This window comes from Gobio gobio (assembly GCF_949357685.1).
Source record: "Gobio gobio genome assembly, chromosome: 14".
Lineage (NCBI taxonomy): Eukaryota > Metazoa > Chordata > Actinopteri > Cypriniformes > Gobionidae > Gobio > Gobio gobio.
Window position 1 is genome coordinate 34,888,434 of NC_137107.1, and position 17,103 is coordinate 34,905,536.

General features: G+C 36.0%; 2 protein-coding genes across 5 annotated transcripts in view; both read left to right on the forward strand.

Moving 5' to 3' along the window:
- ulk1b (unc-51 like autophagy activating kinase 1) overlaps window positions 1–10,255 on the forward strand; it is a 30,871-nt gene extending 20,616 nt beyond the window's left edge. The window contains exons 20-28 of the mRNA XM_079835319.1: window positions 322–464; window positions 603–718; window positions 1,931–2,053; window positions 2,137–2,324; window positions 2,415–2,593; window positions 3,883–4,001; window positions 5,532–5,689; window positions 7,582–7,717; window positions 7,804–10,255. Of these exons, the coding sequence (XP_079691445.1) occupies window positions 322–464; window positions 603–718; window positions 1,931–2,053; window positions 2,137–2,324; window positions 2,415–2,593; window positions 3,883–4,001; window positions 5,532–5,689; window positions 7,582–7,717; window positions 7,804–7,859 (1,218 nt within the window). The 3' untranslated portion in view covers window positions 7,860–10,255. The remainder of the gene's footprint in view (window positions 1–321; window positions 465–602; window positions 719–1,930; window positions 2,054–2,136; window positions 2,325–2,414; window positions 2,594–3,882; window positions 4,002–5,531; window positions 5,690–7,581; window positions 7,718–7,803) is intronic.
- A 1,421-nt stretch (window positions 10,256–11,676) lies between these two features.
- pus1 (pseudouridine synthase 1) lies at window positions 11,677–16,926 on the forward strand. Of its 4 annotated transcripts, none has more exons than XM_079835091.1 (7): window positions 11,677–11,706; window positions 11,823–11,924; window positions 12,059–12,226; window positions 12,692–12,829; window positions 15,260–15,362; window positions 15,730–16,415; window positions 16,771–16,926. In XM_079835091.1, the coding sequence occupies exons 2-7, from the start codon at window positions 11,859–11,861 to the stop codon at window positions 16,801–16,803; spliced, it is 1,194 nt and encodes a 397-aa protein (XP_079691217.1). In that variant the 5' UTR covers window positions 11,677–11,706; window positions 11,823–11,858; the 3' UTR covers window positions 16,804–16,926. The 4 variants fall into 4 exon arrangements, with proteins under 4 accessions (XP_079691217.1, XP_079691215.1, XP_079691218.1 ...); XM_079835089.1 differs by having other exon boundaries at window positions 11,677–11,695; XM_079835092.1 differs by lacking the exon at window positions 11,677–11,706 and having other exon boundaries at window positions 11,724–11,928; window positions 12,018–12,226.
- The last annotated feature ends 177 nt before the right edge of the window (window positions 16,927–17,103 follow it).

The window sequence follows — 17,103 nt, forward strand, 5'->3', positions numbered from 1 at the left end:
CATCATTACTCCAGTCTTCAGTGTCACATGATCCTTCAGAAATCATTCTAATTTGCTGATTTGGTGCTCAAGAAATATTTCTTACTTTTATCAATGTTGAAAACAGTTGTGTTGCTTAATATTTTTGTGAAAACCATGATACATTTTTTGTATTTGAAATATTTATTTTTGTATAATTTTTTTTCCATTCTTGCTAAATAAACATTTCTTAAAACAAAGGAAAAAAATCTTCCTGACCCCAAGCTTTTGAACTGTGGCGCATGAATGTACTATGTAATAAATGCAAACAAATAATTAAAAAATATCCTTTTTCCGTTCCAGGCTATGCCCCCATTTGAGTTTCCCAAGCCCCCGAGTTCCCCAAACATGGTCACATTTCTTACCCACCAGGGCCTCCGACCAGCTCAGGGAGAGGCTAGTTTGTCTCCTGTCTACCAGACTGAGGAGAGGAAAGGCTTTGGGAGGTAAGAGAAGAAGAGTTGGTGGATTTTAGCTCCATTCCAAACCCTAATAAGCTGCCTCGCTGTCTACATAGGCTGCATTGTAAACAAATAAGAACTTTTTCCTCTTCTTTTTTTTATCATCTTTTCTTCTCGGGACAGGTCTCAGAGTGTTGGTCGCCTATCTGATGTGCTGCTTTTGGCGGCGTTTGGGGGTCAGCGGGGAGAAAGAGGCAGCATGGAGAATCTCAATTCTGACAGAGGCATAGACATCACAGGTGAGCTCACTGACACATTAACAATAGATGACCCCAATTTAATTATTCCGATAAATTACATTGTAAATATAATTTTTTACATTTTTTTACGTTGGATGAATGGCATTTTAAAATATATGAAATATATATTTTAAAATGTAATTTATTCCTGTGATGGTAAAGCTGAATTTTCAGCATCATTACTCCAGTCTTCTGGGTCAACTACTACTTCTTCTTCTTCTTCTCCTCCTTCTTCTTCTTCTCCTCCTTCTTCTTCTTCTCCTCCTTCTTCTTCTTCTTCTTCTTCTTCTTCTCCTCCTCCTTCTTCTCCTTCTTCTCCTCCTTCTCCTTCCTTCCTTCCTTCCTTCTCCATCTCCTTCCTTTCTTCCTTCCTTCTCCATCTCCTTCCTTTCTTCTTTCCTTTCTTTCTTCCTTCCTTCTTTTCTTCTTGTCCTTCCTTCTTCTTCTCCTTCCTTTCTTCCTTCTCTCCTTCCTTCCTTCCTTCCTTCCTTTTTTTTCTTCTCCTTCCTTTCTTTTTCTTTTCCTTCCTTCCTTCCTTCCTTCTTCTTCTCCTTCTCCTTCCTTTCTCCCCTCCTTCTTCTCCTTCTCCTTCCTTTCTCCCTTCCTTCTCCTTCTTCTCATTCTCCTTCCTTTCTTCCATCCTTCCTTTCTTCTTCTCCTTCTCCATCCTTTCTTTTTCTCCCTCCTTCCTTCCTTTCTTCTTCTTCTTCCTTCCTTCTCCTTCCTTCCTTCCTTTCTTCTTCTCCTTCCTTTCTTCTCCTTCCTTCCTTCCTTCCATCCTTCCTTCTTCTCCTTCCTTCTTCTCCCCCCTTCCTTTCTTCCTTCCTTCTTCTTCTCCTTCCTTCCTTCCTCCCTTCCTTCCTTCCTTCCTTCCTTCCTTCTTCTTTCTTCTTTATTATTATTATTATAATGAATGTTGAAAACAGTTGTGCTGCTTAATATTTTTATGGAAACCATAAGGCCGTTTTTTCTGGATTCTTTGACGAATCGAAAATGTAAAAAATCTAAAGTTTTTGATCAGTTTAATGTATCCTTACTGAATAATAGTATTCATTTCTTCTTCTTTTTTTAATCTTGACCCCAAACACGGTAGTGTAAAAATGATGAAAGGGAACATCAGTAATTGGTATTCGTCTGGTAATAAAATGTTATTTTAAATGTCAAGTTAATATGCAGTCTTCATATAACACATTCTTGTTTTTCTGCTCACAGCGCCACCTGGTGGTGGAGGCATTGTGGTGGGCTCAGGTAGCCCTGCTCGAGTAGTGTTCACTGTGGGTTCTCCGCCCAGTGGAGGAACACCTCCTCAGTGTTCTCGCTCAAGGAAGTTCTCTGGTAAGTTTGTTTTTTCCCTCCAATTTTGACTTTTTCATGATTTCTACATTTAAAATGGATCCACTGACCTGAGTGTCTCATAGTGGGCTCTTCAAGCTCCATTAGTCCGGTAGGGTCCCTCACCAGCCGCTACCCGCAAACAGGCATTCTCATGGATGGCTACGAGGGGCCCTCCAGTCCCCGTTACGGTTTCACTGACCCCATCTCAGCCAACCTAGAAGGAGCCGTGACTTTTGAAGCCCCTGAACTACCAGAGGAGACCCTAATGGAAGTAAGCACACAATTGACTGCATTTTGTTTTGATAGTCATGCTACCTAGATTATTTTTGAGTCTAACGCCACACTTCTCTTTCCATTGCAGCAGGAACACACAGAGACTTTGCACAGGCTCCGGTTCATGCTGGACTTTGTTCGATGTATGGTGGATGTGGCAGAATCCCGGAGTGGAGAGGCTGCCCAGGCCGACCTCTCTTCCACCAGCCTGCTCCAGCAACAAAGCCAGGTGGCCGACCAGATCAGCTCTTTGAGCCGAGAGTGGAGGTGAGGCGATGTCCACTGTCTCTCACGACTATGACAGGGTTTTTCCTGGGTAAAAAATGGTCTTCGGTGGTGTCTGACAGACATGGTCATCTACACACACAGTAAAAAAGTACTCTACCTACGTGATCTGTGAGCGCATTACTGACAATAAATTTAAAATAAATGCAAAGAAACCGTTATTTTGACATCTGATATTATGTATGATCTCTACCTTGATGTTTGTTTCTTTTGATCCTCATTTTTTACAATATTTACTGAAAATTGTTTTGGTTTAATCATATCAATATTAAAAAGTAGCATAAAAAAAATTAACAAATAGCCTAATTTTCTACCATATACAATTTTGTAAAATTATCAGCTAGCTAGGAACTTTGTTCTGGTCTCACCTCACTCCAGTCTACACTAAATTATATTTCACTACACATTGTCAATATAAATAAGCTGAATGACTGTGGATGATTAAACTAATTCTTACTATCCACTCTTGCTAAATTGGGTAAGCACACTTATGTTCTCATCTCAGATGTGTTCTGAGTAAATTAATAAACTGATTCGTTCGTTCAGTGTTGGACGGATCAGTTGTTCTAACCAGTCGCTAAAATTATTCGATTCAAAGGAGTCATTGGTTCGCGAATCGGACATTAGCAGACGCGTTGTGTGCGAATCCCGTCTGTTAGAACATCGCAAAAGATTTGTCAATACAGAATACACTTCATAACTGAATATAATGTTTTCCCGTTTATTGAAACTATGGTTTATGTCAGCTGGTCAGAGAAGAGTCAATGTTTTTTGAGCGCAGTTCACACCCAGCGGGAATTCAAGGAAAAAATTGTCAGAATGCGGCTCGTGCAACATGGATTCGGTCTTCCGACCTTTTCATTTTGATTAATATGTGAAATATGAGCCAATATGTGAAATATGAGAAGACATCGACAGACAGAGAGAGCGCGCGCGGGGGAGGAGCGCTCTGCTCGTTCTCTCTGACACTCAGTTAACACGGCCGTATCACAAGTGCAACAGTCATCTATTCTACACTCATAAATCACAAGAACTCATCAAATAAGGCTTTGGCGGCCGCCAAAAAATTTTCAATGCAGGAAAAACCCTGTATGAATCTCATTTGTTAAAATAAGTTTTGACAGCAAAAGGGAAGTTTTTCTGTTCACAAACTGTGTCAGTGTTGTATAAAGTTGTATAAAATTGTTTATTGTGAAAGTCAACTGAAATGGCAATTAAAATACTAGTTCTGCGTAGTGGTGTTAAAAATGTGTATATTTGTGTTGTGTCAGTTATGCTGAGCAGTTGGTGCTTTACATGAAGACTGCAGAGCTTCTGTCATCTTCAATACACACAGCCATGGAAGGCATCAAGCAGGGAAAACTCTACCCCTCTACCACCGTCAAACAAGGTCAGCAGTTCAGACACACTTTCTTCTCACCATCATACTAAAGCACAACAGTGGCCATCCACTTTTTAAGAATAGTTCCTATTCTTTTTCTCAATAGGCATTTTGACAATTTTGTGTGAAATTGTCCGTTCAAGCACATGAAGATGTCAAAGAGCTCAATTCAGTATTCACGTCCTGTCAGACGCGGGCAAGTTCTTTTGCATCTTCTTGTGCTTGAATGTTTAAATTGGCAAATGTGCAAATGATAAACTTTCATGACCATACAGCACTGGCCCAATCGGGACAGTGACAGTTCTGTCAACTTTTGGCCATCAGGCAGTCCTGCTAAGCCCTGCATTTAGATCTAGCTAATCTAGCAATTCTCTTTGTGGCACATGTAAAGCCTCTCTCTTTCTCTCGCGTTGAGTGTGCGTGTGTGTGAGAAGGCTACAGAGGGCATTCTCAGCCAGGCGACGATGCGTAAAGCTCAGCAGGCAATGAAATTATATCTGCGCTAAACGTATTTTTTGCCTCCAACTCAATCACAGGTGACTGAAATCATACCATTTACTAGCCATTGGCTAATTAAAGACATTTTCATTTAGTGTGAAATTTGGTCGCATTGGTATTAATGCAGATTATCTGTCATTCTTACTACTTTGAGTAAAGATAAAGGATGGAGCAAGATTTGTTTTGCAAACTTTAATGTTACATCAGTCATTCACGTTAGTGCTGGGCTAACGTATGCGCTGTTATTGATACAGTTCCCACATGTGCACCGCAATAAATTAGAAACACACACACACACAGGTTTGTTGATGGACGCACACTTGTTAATGCTGATGGTGAGGAATTGCAGATGAAACATCTCATAATGTACCTCAAACTGAGTATCATCACTGAGAAACGTCCTGCTTAAGGTTCGGGTTGAATAACTAGTTCTTCTAATGTTTCATCGATTCGGACTCGTGCTGGGATTGGTGTAAAATCGACGTCATCGTCACTGTCTTTACAGTGTGTATAATTACTGAGCTTTAGGAAGCCTCCTGATGGAGCTGAAGATCAGTTATGGTGATGGGCATTTGTTTCCCAAATTCGCGCTGTGCACGGTAGACTAAACACAACAGGCTGGGCCAATCAGAGCAGAGTAGGCTCACGGAAAGGAGGGATTTCCAGAGACTGATTCATCCATCGAGTCGTTTGAGAATCATTGAACATTGTGGTGATGTGCAATGTATATTATGAGAAAATGTATCTGTTTTTTTACCTTAGATGCATGTAAACCTGTTGTAGGAGACCTCCAAAATTAAATTAGGAAACTTTAAAATAGCATATTAGGGGCACTTTAATTTTACATGATTATGATTTGCTTAATTACAAACCTCCAGTTTGGGAGACCCTGGTGTAGAGTGATTGACTCATTCGCAATACTTTATTGGACTAAGATACCATGTCCAATGTGAAAATACTGTAGTTCTAAAATAAATATCCAAATAGATATTAATATCCATATAGTGGAACTGAAGGTGTTTACACGTTGATGTTTTTCAGTGGTTAGGAGGCTGAATGACCTGTATAAGTCCAGCGTGATGTCCTGCCGCTCTCTGAGCGCTCAGCTGGAGCGATTCTTCTCCCGTAAACACAAACTCATGGACCACATCAACAGCATCACCGCAGAGAGGCTCCTCTTCAGCCACACCGTACAGATGGTAAGAATGTAAACTCTTAAACAAAAAAAGTTTCAAAGGGCGGTTTTTACCGCCATGTGCTCCCCAGTGAACGTTTTAGTGATGGTTCTTAAAGCCACAATATGTAATTTTTCACCGCTAGAAGTCGCTTATTCAAAACAAAGGCGTAGCTTGATGACACCTTGATTTCACGGAGCTTTATTATGCTGCAGGCAACCGCTTCTGCTTCTTCCGCTCATGCATATGTGGGGTAACGCAGCACTGTTTTATCATACTAGATACATTTGAGTGTGTTGAAAGTTATGCTATAATGCTTCTCTGTGCGTTTGCTCGGTGGCTAAGCTAGATCGATATTCGGCATGGTAAAACATGGTACTCGCTGTAAATCAAGAAAACAAGATTTAAACAATAAATCTGTGTTGAGCTACTGTATATAACAAAGATTAGTTTTCTGTTGATGAATGTTTCCAAACAGTTGCTCACCTGTCTAATAAAACACATAATATATTAAAGCTTGTTTCCACAAAATAAAAACAAGGGGAATTGAGGGAATCGATGGTAACGAGGGTATAATGTCATTTATTGGCGATGCACCGACACGGTCTGTATCCTGGTTAAAAAAAGGCTTATTTCTCTGGATTTAAACATTCTTGGAAACATTTAGGATAGTGTAAGTATACAAGTTAACAAAATATATAACATTGTTCTAGTGGTTTTTATATATTTTAATCCAAAGATCTTACATATTGTGCCCTTTTAAAATAATTTTTTTTACTAAATGTGAAGAACATTGAAATAATCTAAAGCTCCTTTTTCCATAATAAAAAACTTTTGTGCAAATTTTTTGTTGTTGTTAAAATAATTGAAACTATCACAGAGTAGCATGAAGGCCTGTACACACCGGGACTAATATCGAGTGCGCTTATCGCCAGCGTTTTTCGTGACGTTTTTCGTGTTCACACCCAAGCAATTTTCACTGGCGACGCGCCGAGTGAACGTTCAAATTCAGTAGATAGCACTCCCGGTACACAAGCTGGTGCTGCGGCACTTTACGCTTCTGACACTCGCTTGTCACACAGAAGAAGAAAAGAGACAGTTTTTACGTGCTTGCCAAAACCATAGACATATTATGCCTAAGGCCAAAACCATTCACACACTTTTTGCTAACTGGCAAGCAGCATTAGCAGCTCATCTTCTTTTTTCTACTTGCTACTTCTACGGCAAGACCGTTTTGTGCTTGAGCGCCACCAAGTAGTGTTTTACTGCCACTTCAGCAGCTTCAGGCACGTGAACAAAAACGCTGACCTGACAAAAACGCGCCGCGTCAAAAGAAAAAAACAAACCCGAGATGTTTTTTTAAGAATTACGCTTTTACGCCTGGCGTTTTGCGCGTCTGTGTGCACACTCACATTGGCGCCCTTTGTTTAGTCAAGAGGCGTTAAAGGTCGGCGATAAACGCGCACGAAAATCGTGTGAACAGGCCTTGACACTTGAAATAAAGATGGTATCAATGGTTACACCCGTAGGTGGCGACAAGTGAGCATTGAAAAAGAGATTTGTCCAAAAACGCTGATTTATCCAGTAATGAAACAACTGAAGTCTTTATGAATCATTCATTCAAACCGATTAAAAAAATAATTCAAATGAATTAAATAGTTTTTACATGGACTGCAGCAATTAACATTTCGTCAGAACCTCTAGTAAATGACGTTATTTGTTATCTATTCAAAATAATGGGAGAATCGTGATCTCTGTTTTAAACACAAAAAACTTGATTTTTCAATTGATCCAGAATCGTGCAGCTCTAATGCTGAGCTTTGTTCAATGTTGTCAGCCTTTTTCTATTTCTAATGCCTTTTTAGCTTAGAGCTACTGTTTGTCAGGTGTATTTAAGAAGTTGTCTGATCTTACAGGTGCAGACGGCTGCTCTGGATGAGATGTTTCATCAAGGGGAAGCATCAGTTCAGCGCTACTATAAGGCTTTGCTGCTCATGGAGGGTCTGTCTCTCCTCCTCACAGAACAGGCCGACATCCTCAGCGTTAGCAAGTGTGAGTAAAACCACACATTCAAACTACCAACAGACTTGATACGTTTTTAAGATCATTTGCATAACCAGTGTGATGTTTCCCTACAGGTAAGCAATGCATTGAACGCCGTCTCACCGCCTTGCAGTCGGGTCTCTGTGTGTAAAGTCTCTCCGCCACAGGGCTGTTACACCGTCAAGATTAACCGTTTCCTCTCTAAGCAACTTTCATCTTTTTCCAGTTGCACTCGAAGTGCTGTGGGGGAGGGAATGGCCCTCTGATTGGACCAAGTTAATCTGATTGACAGCCAATGTCATAATAGTGGAAAAATGCACAAACGTGGATGTGTTGCCACTATACGTCATCACACACACGGAAGGACAGAACAATACCTGTGTCTGCAGTCAAAATGAGACCTTTTTCCGCAACGATTCCCTCGTCGAGTTTAAAGTGTAGTACAAGATGTTTCTCGGTGCACTTTTTGGCTCAGATTTCCATGTTATCAATGGGTTGTGCAATCTTGAGACAAGGTTTACCCACCCCAGAACATCAGTTTCTTACATTTTCCTTAGTTTGTATTTACTTATCTGGCCGTTCACTACGTTAACTAGTAGAGACGTTATAAAAAAACACTTTTAAGATGATTATTAGTGCATTTAGGGGTGATTTGTGTGATTTTGAAGATGAAGTCATTTTGGTTGGTTGGTTGGTTGAAATCCAAGTGTCCAGTTAGAAGAAGCTATAATCGTTAGATAAATGTTGCAGACCAGCAAAATTCTTTTTTGTGCACCATGTGAATGTTATAAGAGGCCCAAATTCTCTCTCACAGGGGAGATGAATCAGAAATCCAATGACCAAATTGCAAGCCATTCATAAAGTAAATTATTTTGCCAATTATTTAAAAGACATTCTATCGTTTCACAGAAGGAAACTGTATAAAGCCAGCAAAATCATTTGTAGCACTTTAGTGAATGTTTACCAAGTAAGAGCATGTCAAACCCTGTTTTCTTCCGTAAAATGTCTTAGAAATTAATATTGTGTGCGTTGTTTGGACATCTCAGTTTCTCTCTCTCTTATTTTTTTAAATGGCTGATATTGTTTGGCAATCATTTGTCTGAATGTAGTCCGGCTTTTTAAGTTTATGTCGCATTAGGGCTTAAACCGAGAGCAACACAAAGTTCCTGCGCCATCACAGAGGATTTTTAAGTGTTATTTAGTCCGAAATATTATGCCAAAAAAGATCTTTCTAGTTTAGATAATGGCGGTATTAACATTGGCCCGCTCAATATTAGGTTGCCATCATAAGGAACTCTTGATTATACCTCTTATTGGAGTCATATGTGTGCCCATTTAGGACAGATTGTACTTCCTTTTGGGTTGTGCATGCATGGATATTCCTGTTGTTGATGCGAGCTGTGTGTAATCTGACACAGGTCTTAAGATCCTAGTCTAGTCTAGCTTGCTGCACTGTTTGAGGACTCTTTAGTTAGGTAAGCAGAAGACATTCAAAAACGAGCGGACCACCACATTTTTTCCACATCAGAGTTATATAGTCATTCCTTTTTAGTCTTATTTCAATTGTGCTGTATATGAACAGTGTGTTTATGTGTTGAAAATATTTAAAACATTTTTAAAATGTGCCTTTAAAGCAAAAAAAAAAGAAAAAACTGAAACACTGAAAAAAATATTTTGCTCTATCTTTTCTTTCATTTTGTACATTGTCAGTATGGAGCGTGCAGTGTTTTGATTGGTTGAATTTGACTGGGTTAAGATGCTGTGGGAAGGATGTAGTTTCGCTTCACTTTTATGTGTGTGAATGTATTTGTGTTTATGTCATGCATACTAGTTTGAATAAACTGAAGTGCGTTGTCATGATAGTGAGACATAAGCTATTGTTTCTGTTTTGAGTTCCAAAGGCCAGTCGCCATCATAGTAACCTTTAATACATACCACTTAAATTGCAATTTTACAGCTTTGTTAAAAGACAAATAGCTTTTTTATTTTCTCTGTCTGAACAATTTTAGGATTATCCAGCATTGAGGTGTTTTCCCATGCAGTGTATCTGTGTTTTGCTTTTTAAACTGCATAAAATAAAATCCATCAAAAGTTAATCGCTGGACATTGGATGTATCGTGACATTTTAAATCACTATGTACAGCATGAAGTCATCTCTGATTTAAACGTCATTGAGGCACTAAAACTTGCAATATGTGAGCTCACCGGTTCTGCATCACTACACTGATGTCTTCTTCTCCAGTTATTAATAACGTACATCTGTTTTACCTTGGTCTCTCAGTATCACGTGTAAATATGGATTGTAAATTATCGCTTTAAACTTGTACATTTAACAAACGCATGGAGATTTGCTTTCCGCCACCCTCTCCCCACCAAAGATATGAACGTTGCCAATTGTGACTGTTGATAAACATTTACAGTTGTTTGTTCTGTAAAAAGACCTGTACACACTCTTTCATGTCAAATGCAAGATGTAACTCTTTGCTTTAAACAGTACAGCTCCAATAAAAGAGGAAAGCAGAAATAAATATTGCCTTTATTAGTGGTTTTGGGAGTGTTGAATGTTTTCTGTTATCTGTAGATACATTTTTTAAATTAATTTGTGAATTATATAATAATTAAAAGTTTATGTGTTTAAGAATTTTACAATTATATTTTAATTGTATATGTATTGTTTAACTTATGTATTAAATCAAATTGCGTACATTTAAATTAAACTATTTCATAAAAATTAAATATGAATTAGAATTTAAATTTATTTTTTTATTAAACTATATTTTATACATTTAAAGGTTTATGTATTTACGAATTTGACAATTATATTTGAATTTATATATATTGTTAATTTATGTATCAAGTTAAAATGTATTAAATTATATTTTATATACTTGAAAGTTTAGTTACGAATTTGACAATTATATTTAAATGTATGTATTAAATTGCATACATTTTATTAAACTATTACATAAATATTAAATATAAATTAGAATTGAAATGTATTATTTTAGTTATTAAATGATATTTTATAGACTTAAAATTTTATGTACGAATTTGACAATATTTTATTTTATGTATTAAATTGCATACATTTTATTAAACTATTACATAAATATTAAATATAAATTAGAATTTAAATGTATTATTTTAGTTATTAAATTATATTTTATACACTTAAAAGTTTATGTATTTACGAATTTGACAATTATATTTTAATTTATGTATTAAATTGCATACATTTTATTAAACTATTACATAAATATAAATTAGAATTTAAATGTATTATTTTAGTTATCAAATTATATTTATACACTTAAACGTTTATGTATTTACGAATTTGACAGTTATATTTTAATTTATTTATTTTTTATTTATGTATTAAATTGCTTACATTTTATTAAACTATTACATAAATGTTAAATATAAATTATAATTGAAATGTATTATTTTAGTTATCAAATTATATTTTATACACTTAAACGTTTATGTATTTACGAATTTGACAATTATATTTTAATTTGTTTAATTTTAATGTATGTATTAAATTGCTTACATTTTATCAAACTATTACATAAATGTTAAATATAAATTAGAATTGAAATGTATTATTTTATTTATTAAATTATATTTTATACACTTAAAAGTTCGTGTGTTTACGAAGTTGACAATTATATTTTAATTTATTTATTTTAATGTATTAAATTGCTTACATTTTATTTAAACTATCAGATACATATTTCATACATATTCGATTTTTTTTTATTATTATTAAATTAAATACATTTTAGTTAAACTTTAAATGTGTTCATTGTAACTGAATATGTGAAATGAATACATAAGTAATTTCCTATAAATACACGAGGGAAATTGTAAAACATGGCTCCCACTCTTGGTACTTATTTTGAAAACATGGCAACCTAATTTAGTTCACGCGATATTCGGCGAGATGTGAAAGTTCAGCCACCACTCCACGTGGGTGTATTCATCATGGTACATGGGAAGTAAATAATTTGTTGCAGCGAAGATAGATCATACTGCTGTCAGAAATATGTTTTTCTAGATTGATAGCATGTATTGTAAATAATGCCTGTTAAATCATTCCGATTTTATACAAAAGACATTTGTGAGATCCTCCTGGAGAGTTTGTAATGACATGCTGAGGTCCTGTCGGATCATTCATATTTTATCACGACATTTATCCCAGTTCTCAAAATCAAAGGTACGTTTCTTAACAATGCGTTCTGCTGTAAAGTAATTGATGAATGTTCATTTAATGTTCACCGCTAACTGAAATGCTCTTCGGGGTGGCCAGATCCAATATTAAAATCCCGTGTATTTTGCATGTCCTGCGAGATGACTGAGGATTCAATCAAAGCTTTGAAAAGACCAGCAGATGATAGTCACGTCGAGACTGAGCATGGAGACAAGAAGCTTAAAACGGACCAAGATGAGAAGAAATACCCCAAGAAAAAGGTGGCATTGCTGATGGCATATTCAGGCAAAGGCTATTATGGGATGCAGGTGAGTTGCGATTTATATATTGCTGTCAGTGTTGGGTAAGATACTCTAAAAAAGTAAATCATTACTGGGTACTTACTACATCTTCAACAGAGTAATTCGATTACTGTACTAATTACTCTCTCTAAAAAGTATAATTCATTGCATTGTTTATTACTAATTACTTTGTAAATCCCATATCAACCTCGACCAGTTTAGCAATACAAGGATAGATGAAACTGCTATTTTAATTCATTCAAATAAATAATTTAAAATTGCTTAATTATTCTGACCTAATATTGCTTAATTATACTTAACTGGCCTAAGTATTTAAATGGAGAAGGTTACATTAAAAACACACATTTTTACATACATTAGATGTTTAATTTTAATGTGAAATTCATAATTGTTTTATATAGAGTTGTTCTATAGTCTATACAGTATTTAATGCAATTACTTTTACTATTAATATTTCTCCTGTTCATCCAGAGAAATGCAAAGAACTCTCAGTTCAGAACCATTGAGGATGAGCTGGTCACTGCTCTTGTCAGAGCAGAATGTATTCCAGAGGGCCATGGACATGACATGAAGAAGATGTCTTTCCAGCGGTGTGCGCGAACGGATAAGGTGAACACTTTAACCTGCTGCTCCGGGAAGCTTATATATATATATATATATATATATATATATATATATATATATATATATATATATATATATATATATATATATATATATATATATATATATATTAGGGCTGTCAAAAGATTAATCGCGATTAATCGCATCCAAAATAAAAGTTTGTGTTTACATAATATATGTGTGTGTACTCTGTTAATTATTATTTATAAAAAAAATCTGTTACTTGAAATAAAATACTTTTTAACTGACATAAAAAATTATAAAACTTTAAACTATATATCTATAAACTGTATGTTTAAAAATAATAATAGAAAGATAAAACGCATAATAACACTAACACTGATTTTATACCTTTTGAAGATGATTTTTATTTTATCATCAAAATTAAAAATGCACTATAATTAATATAATACTAAAAATGAAGTAAAATAGATGAATACTATACATAATAAATACATCTAAAATGTAAAAAAATTATTTAAAAATATAATAAATAAGTGCTGTCAAAACGATTAATCGTATCCAAAATAAAAGTTCATGTTTACATAATATATGTGTGTATACTGAGTATAATTATGTACAGTGAGGAAATAAGTATTTGAACACCCTGCTATTTTGCAAGTTCTCCCATTTAGAAATCATGGAGGGGTCTGAAATTGTCATCGTAGGTGCATGTCCACTGTGAGAGACATAATCTAAAAGAAAAAATCCAGAAATCACAATGTATGATTTTTTAACTATTTATTTGTATGATACAGCTGCAAATAAGTATTTGAACACCTGAGAAAATCAATGTTAATATTTGGTACAGTAGCCTTTGTTTGCAATTACAGAGGTCAAACGTTTCCTGTAGTTTTTCACCAGGTTTGCACACACTGCAGGAGGGATTTTGGCCCACTCCTCCACACAGATCTTCTGTAGATCAGTCAGGTTTCTGGCCTGTCGTTGAGAAACACGGAGTTTGAGCTCCCTCCAAAGATTCTCTATTGGGTTTAGGTCTGGAGACTGGCTAGGCCACGCCAGAACCTTGATATGCTTCTTACAGAGCCACTCCTTGGTTATCCTGGCTGTGTGCTCCGGGTCATTGTCATGTTGGAAGACCCAGCCTCGACCCATCTTCAATGCTCTAACTGAGGGAAGGAGGTTCCCCAAAATCTGGCCCCGGTCATCCTCTCCTTAATACAGTGCAGTCGCCCTGTCCCACGTGCAGAAAAACACCCCCAAAGCATGATGCTACCACCCCCATGCTTCACAATAGGGATGGTGTTCTTGGGATGGTACTCATCATTCTTCTTGTGCTGGTTTAAGCAGGGGAACCTTCCGTGCCATGCATGATTTCAAACCATGACGTCTTAGTGTATTACCAACAGTAACCTTGGAAACGGTGGTCCCAGCTCTTTTCAGGTCATTGACCAGCTCCTCCCGTGTAGTTCTGGGCTGATTTCTCACCTTTCTTAGGATCATTGAGACCCCACGAGGTGAGATCTTGCATGGAGCCCCAGTCCGAGGGAGATTGACAGTCATGTTTAGCTTCTTCCATTTTCTAATGATTGCTCCAACAGTGGACCATTTTTCACCAAGCTGCTTGGCAATTTCCCCGTAGACCTTTCCAGCCTTGTGGGGTGTACAATTTTGTCTCTAGTGTCTTTGGACAGCTCTTTGGTCTTGGCCATGTTAGTAGTTGGATTCTTACTGATTGTATAGGGTGGACAGGTGTCTTTATGCAGCTAACGACCTCAAACAGGTGCATCTAATTTAGGATAATAAATGGAGTGGATGTGGACATTTTAAAGGCAGACTAACAGGTCTTTGAGGGTCAGAATTCTAGCTGATAGACAGGTGTTCAAATACTTATTTGCTGCTGTATCATACAAATAAATAGTTAAAAAATCATACATTGTGATTTCTGGATTTTTATTTTATTTTAGATTATGTCTCTCACAGTGGACATGCACCTACGATGACAATTTCAGACCCCTCCATGATTTCTAAGTGGGAGAACTTGCAAAATAGCAGGGTGTTCAAATACTTATTTTCCTCACTGTATAAATAAATACACACACATGCAGGTATGTATTTAATAAAAAAGTTATATTTATATATAAAATATTTATAATATATAATATAAATTATATAAATATATATATATATATATACATGCAAATATTTCTTAAATATATACATGAATGAGTGTGTATTTTTATATACATAATAATTATACTCAGTACACACACACATATTATGTAAACACAATTTGACAGCACTATATATATATATATATATATATATATATATATATATATATATATATATATATATATATATATATATATATATATATTTATTATTATTATTATTGTTGTTGTTGTTGTTGTTATTTTAAGTATATTTTTAAGTTTCTCATTGCATTGACAGGGCGTTTCTGCTGCGGGTCAAGTTGTGTCTCTGAAGTTGTGGATGATTGAGAACATCCTGGACAAAATCAACGCTCATCTGCCATCTCACATAAGAATTTTAGGTCTAACCTCGAAGCTTCTTATTTACGTATTTCCTAGACATCTGTATTCTTGTAGTATTACTTATATACTACTATTACTGTTTTCAATATATACGTCTAATATTGTGTGCTTTTATTTTTATATTTTCAGTTTTCATTTTAATGTAAGTTTTAATAAAAAAAAACAATGTTGGTACTTTTTTCATTTTATTAGTTTTTTAATATTTCTATTTAAGTTTAATATGTTCTTCGTTTTAGTCATTTTGATACTTATTTTATTTCTAATTTTCATTTAATATTCTAATATTTATGTTTGATATTATTTCAGCTTTTTAGACCATTTTTAATAATTGTAGTTTTAGTTAACTCTCAAATCTCAAATTTGCAGGATACAAGAGAGTCACAGGCGGCTTCAATTCCAAAAACAACTGCGATGCCAGAACGTATTCCTACATGCTTCCTACTGTGTCTTTCTCCCCGAAGGACTATAACCAGGAGGACACGTCATTCCGTGTGAGTTCAGAGACCCTTCAAAAGGTCAACCATTTGTTTGGCTTGTACAAAGGCACCCACAACTTCCACAATTTCACTTCGCAAAAAGGTCCTCGGGACCCCAGCGCCAAGCGCTACATCACCCACATGTCCTGCGGAGAGACCTTTGTGAGACAGGAAGCTGAGTTTGCCGTCATCACAGTTAGAGGCCAGAGCTTCATGATGCACCAGATCCGGAAGATGATCGGCCTTGTGATCGCTGTAGTTAAAGGATATGTGGATGAAGGGGTGATCGAGAGGAGCTGGGGAGAGGAGAAAGTTGACATTCCCAAGGCTCCTGGGCTCGGGTTAGTGCTGGAGAGAGTGCACTTTGACCGCTACAACAAGCGCTTTGGAGGAGATGGCATCCATGAGACACTGGAATGGACTGAGGAAGAAGAAGCCGTCGCGGCATTTAAGGACAAGCACATTTATCCGAGCATAGTGGAGACTGAGCTCCTTGAGAAGTCCATGGTGAACTGGATGGCTACGCTTTATATCCACGATTTTGATGCCACAGCCACAGGAAACCAAGAGCGCAAAGTGGGTATTGTTGTGCTGGGTTGTGTGTTTTGTTTTAATGGTTTATATTTTATAAAATGTATATGATATGAGAGATAAAATTTATATTTTCATAATTATATAATATCTCTCTCTCACACAATCTCTCTCTCTCAATTCAATTCAATTGACATGACATTTGTTGCAATGTATTGCCAAAGCATTTCTAATGTTTACAGTGAATCTAAGATAGATAGATAGATAGATAGATAGATAGATAGATAGATAGATAGATAGATAGATAGATAGATAGATAGATAGATAGATAGATAGATAGATAGATAGATAGATAGATAGATATTATGGATTATAATCACTTTCTTTTGTTTTTTTACAGGATGATGACGAAGATGGAAATGCATCTGACTGAATCACTGAGATGCAGACATTCTTTTTGTTAAATCTTTTATTTTGGTTTTTACTTGTGTGCTATTATTTGGTTCCAAAGTTTGCACTGTAATGACATTTCTGAAATAAAAACAATCTTTTTGTTTAGGCTTGTTGAAGTTGGTTTTTGTTTGTTGAACGTTGTGTTAAACAGTTTTAATGTCCATTTGCAAAAAAGGGGGGAAATGTACCGTTCAGTTGTTAGATATATGACCATATTTTGATTTCCGACAACCAGGACACTCGGCTCGACAATGAGATACTCAAATGATACTCGAAATTT

Bases quoted from the DNA above. Each gene is read 5' to 3' on its own strand.
- pus1 (XM_079835092.1), top strand. From the start codon at position 11,859: ATGCTGAGGTCCTGTCGGATCATTCATATTTTATCACGACATTTATCC. The intron at 11,929-12,017 runs GTTTCTTAACAA...CGGGGTGGCCAG, and splicing joins GTTCTCAAAATCAAAGGTAC to ATCCAATATTAAAATCCCGT. The intron at 15,363-15,729 runs GTCTAACCTCGA...TCAAATTTGCAG, and splicing joins ATCTCACATAAGAATTTTAG to GATACAAGAGAGTCACAGGC.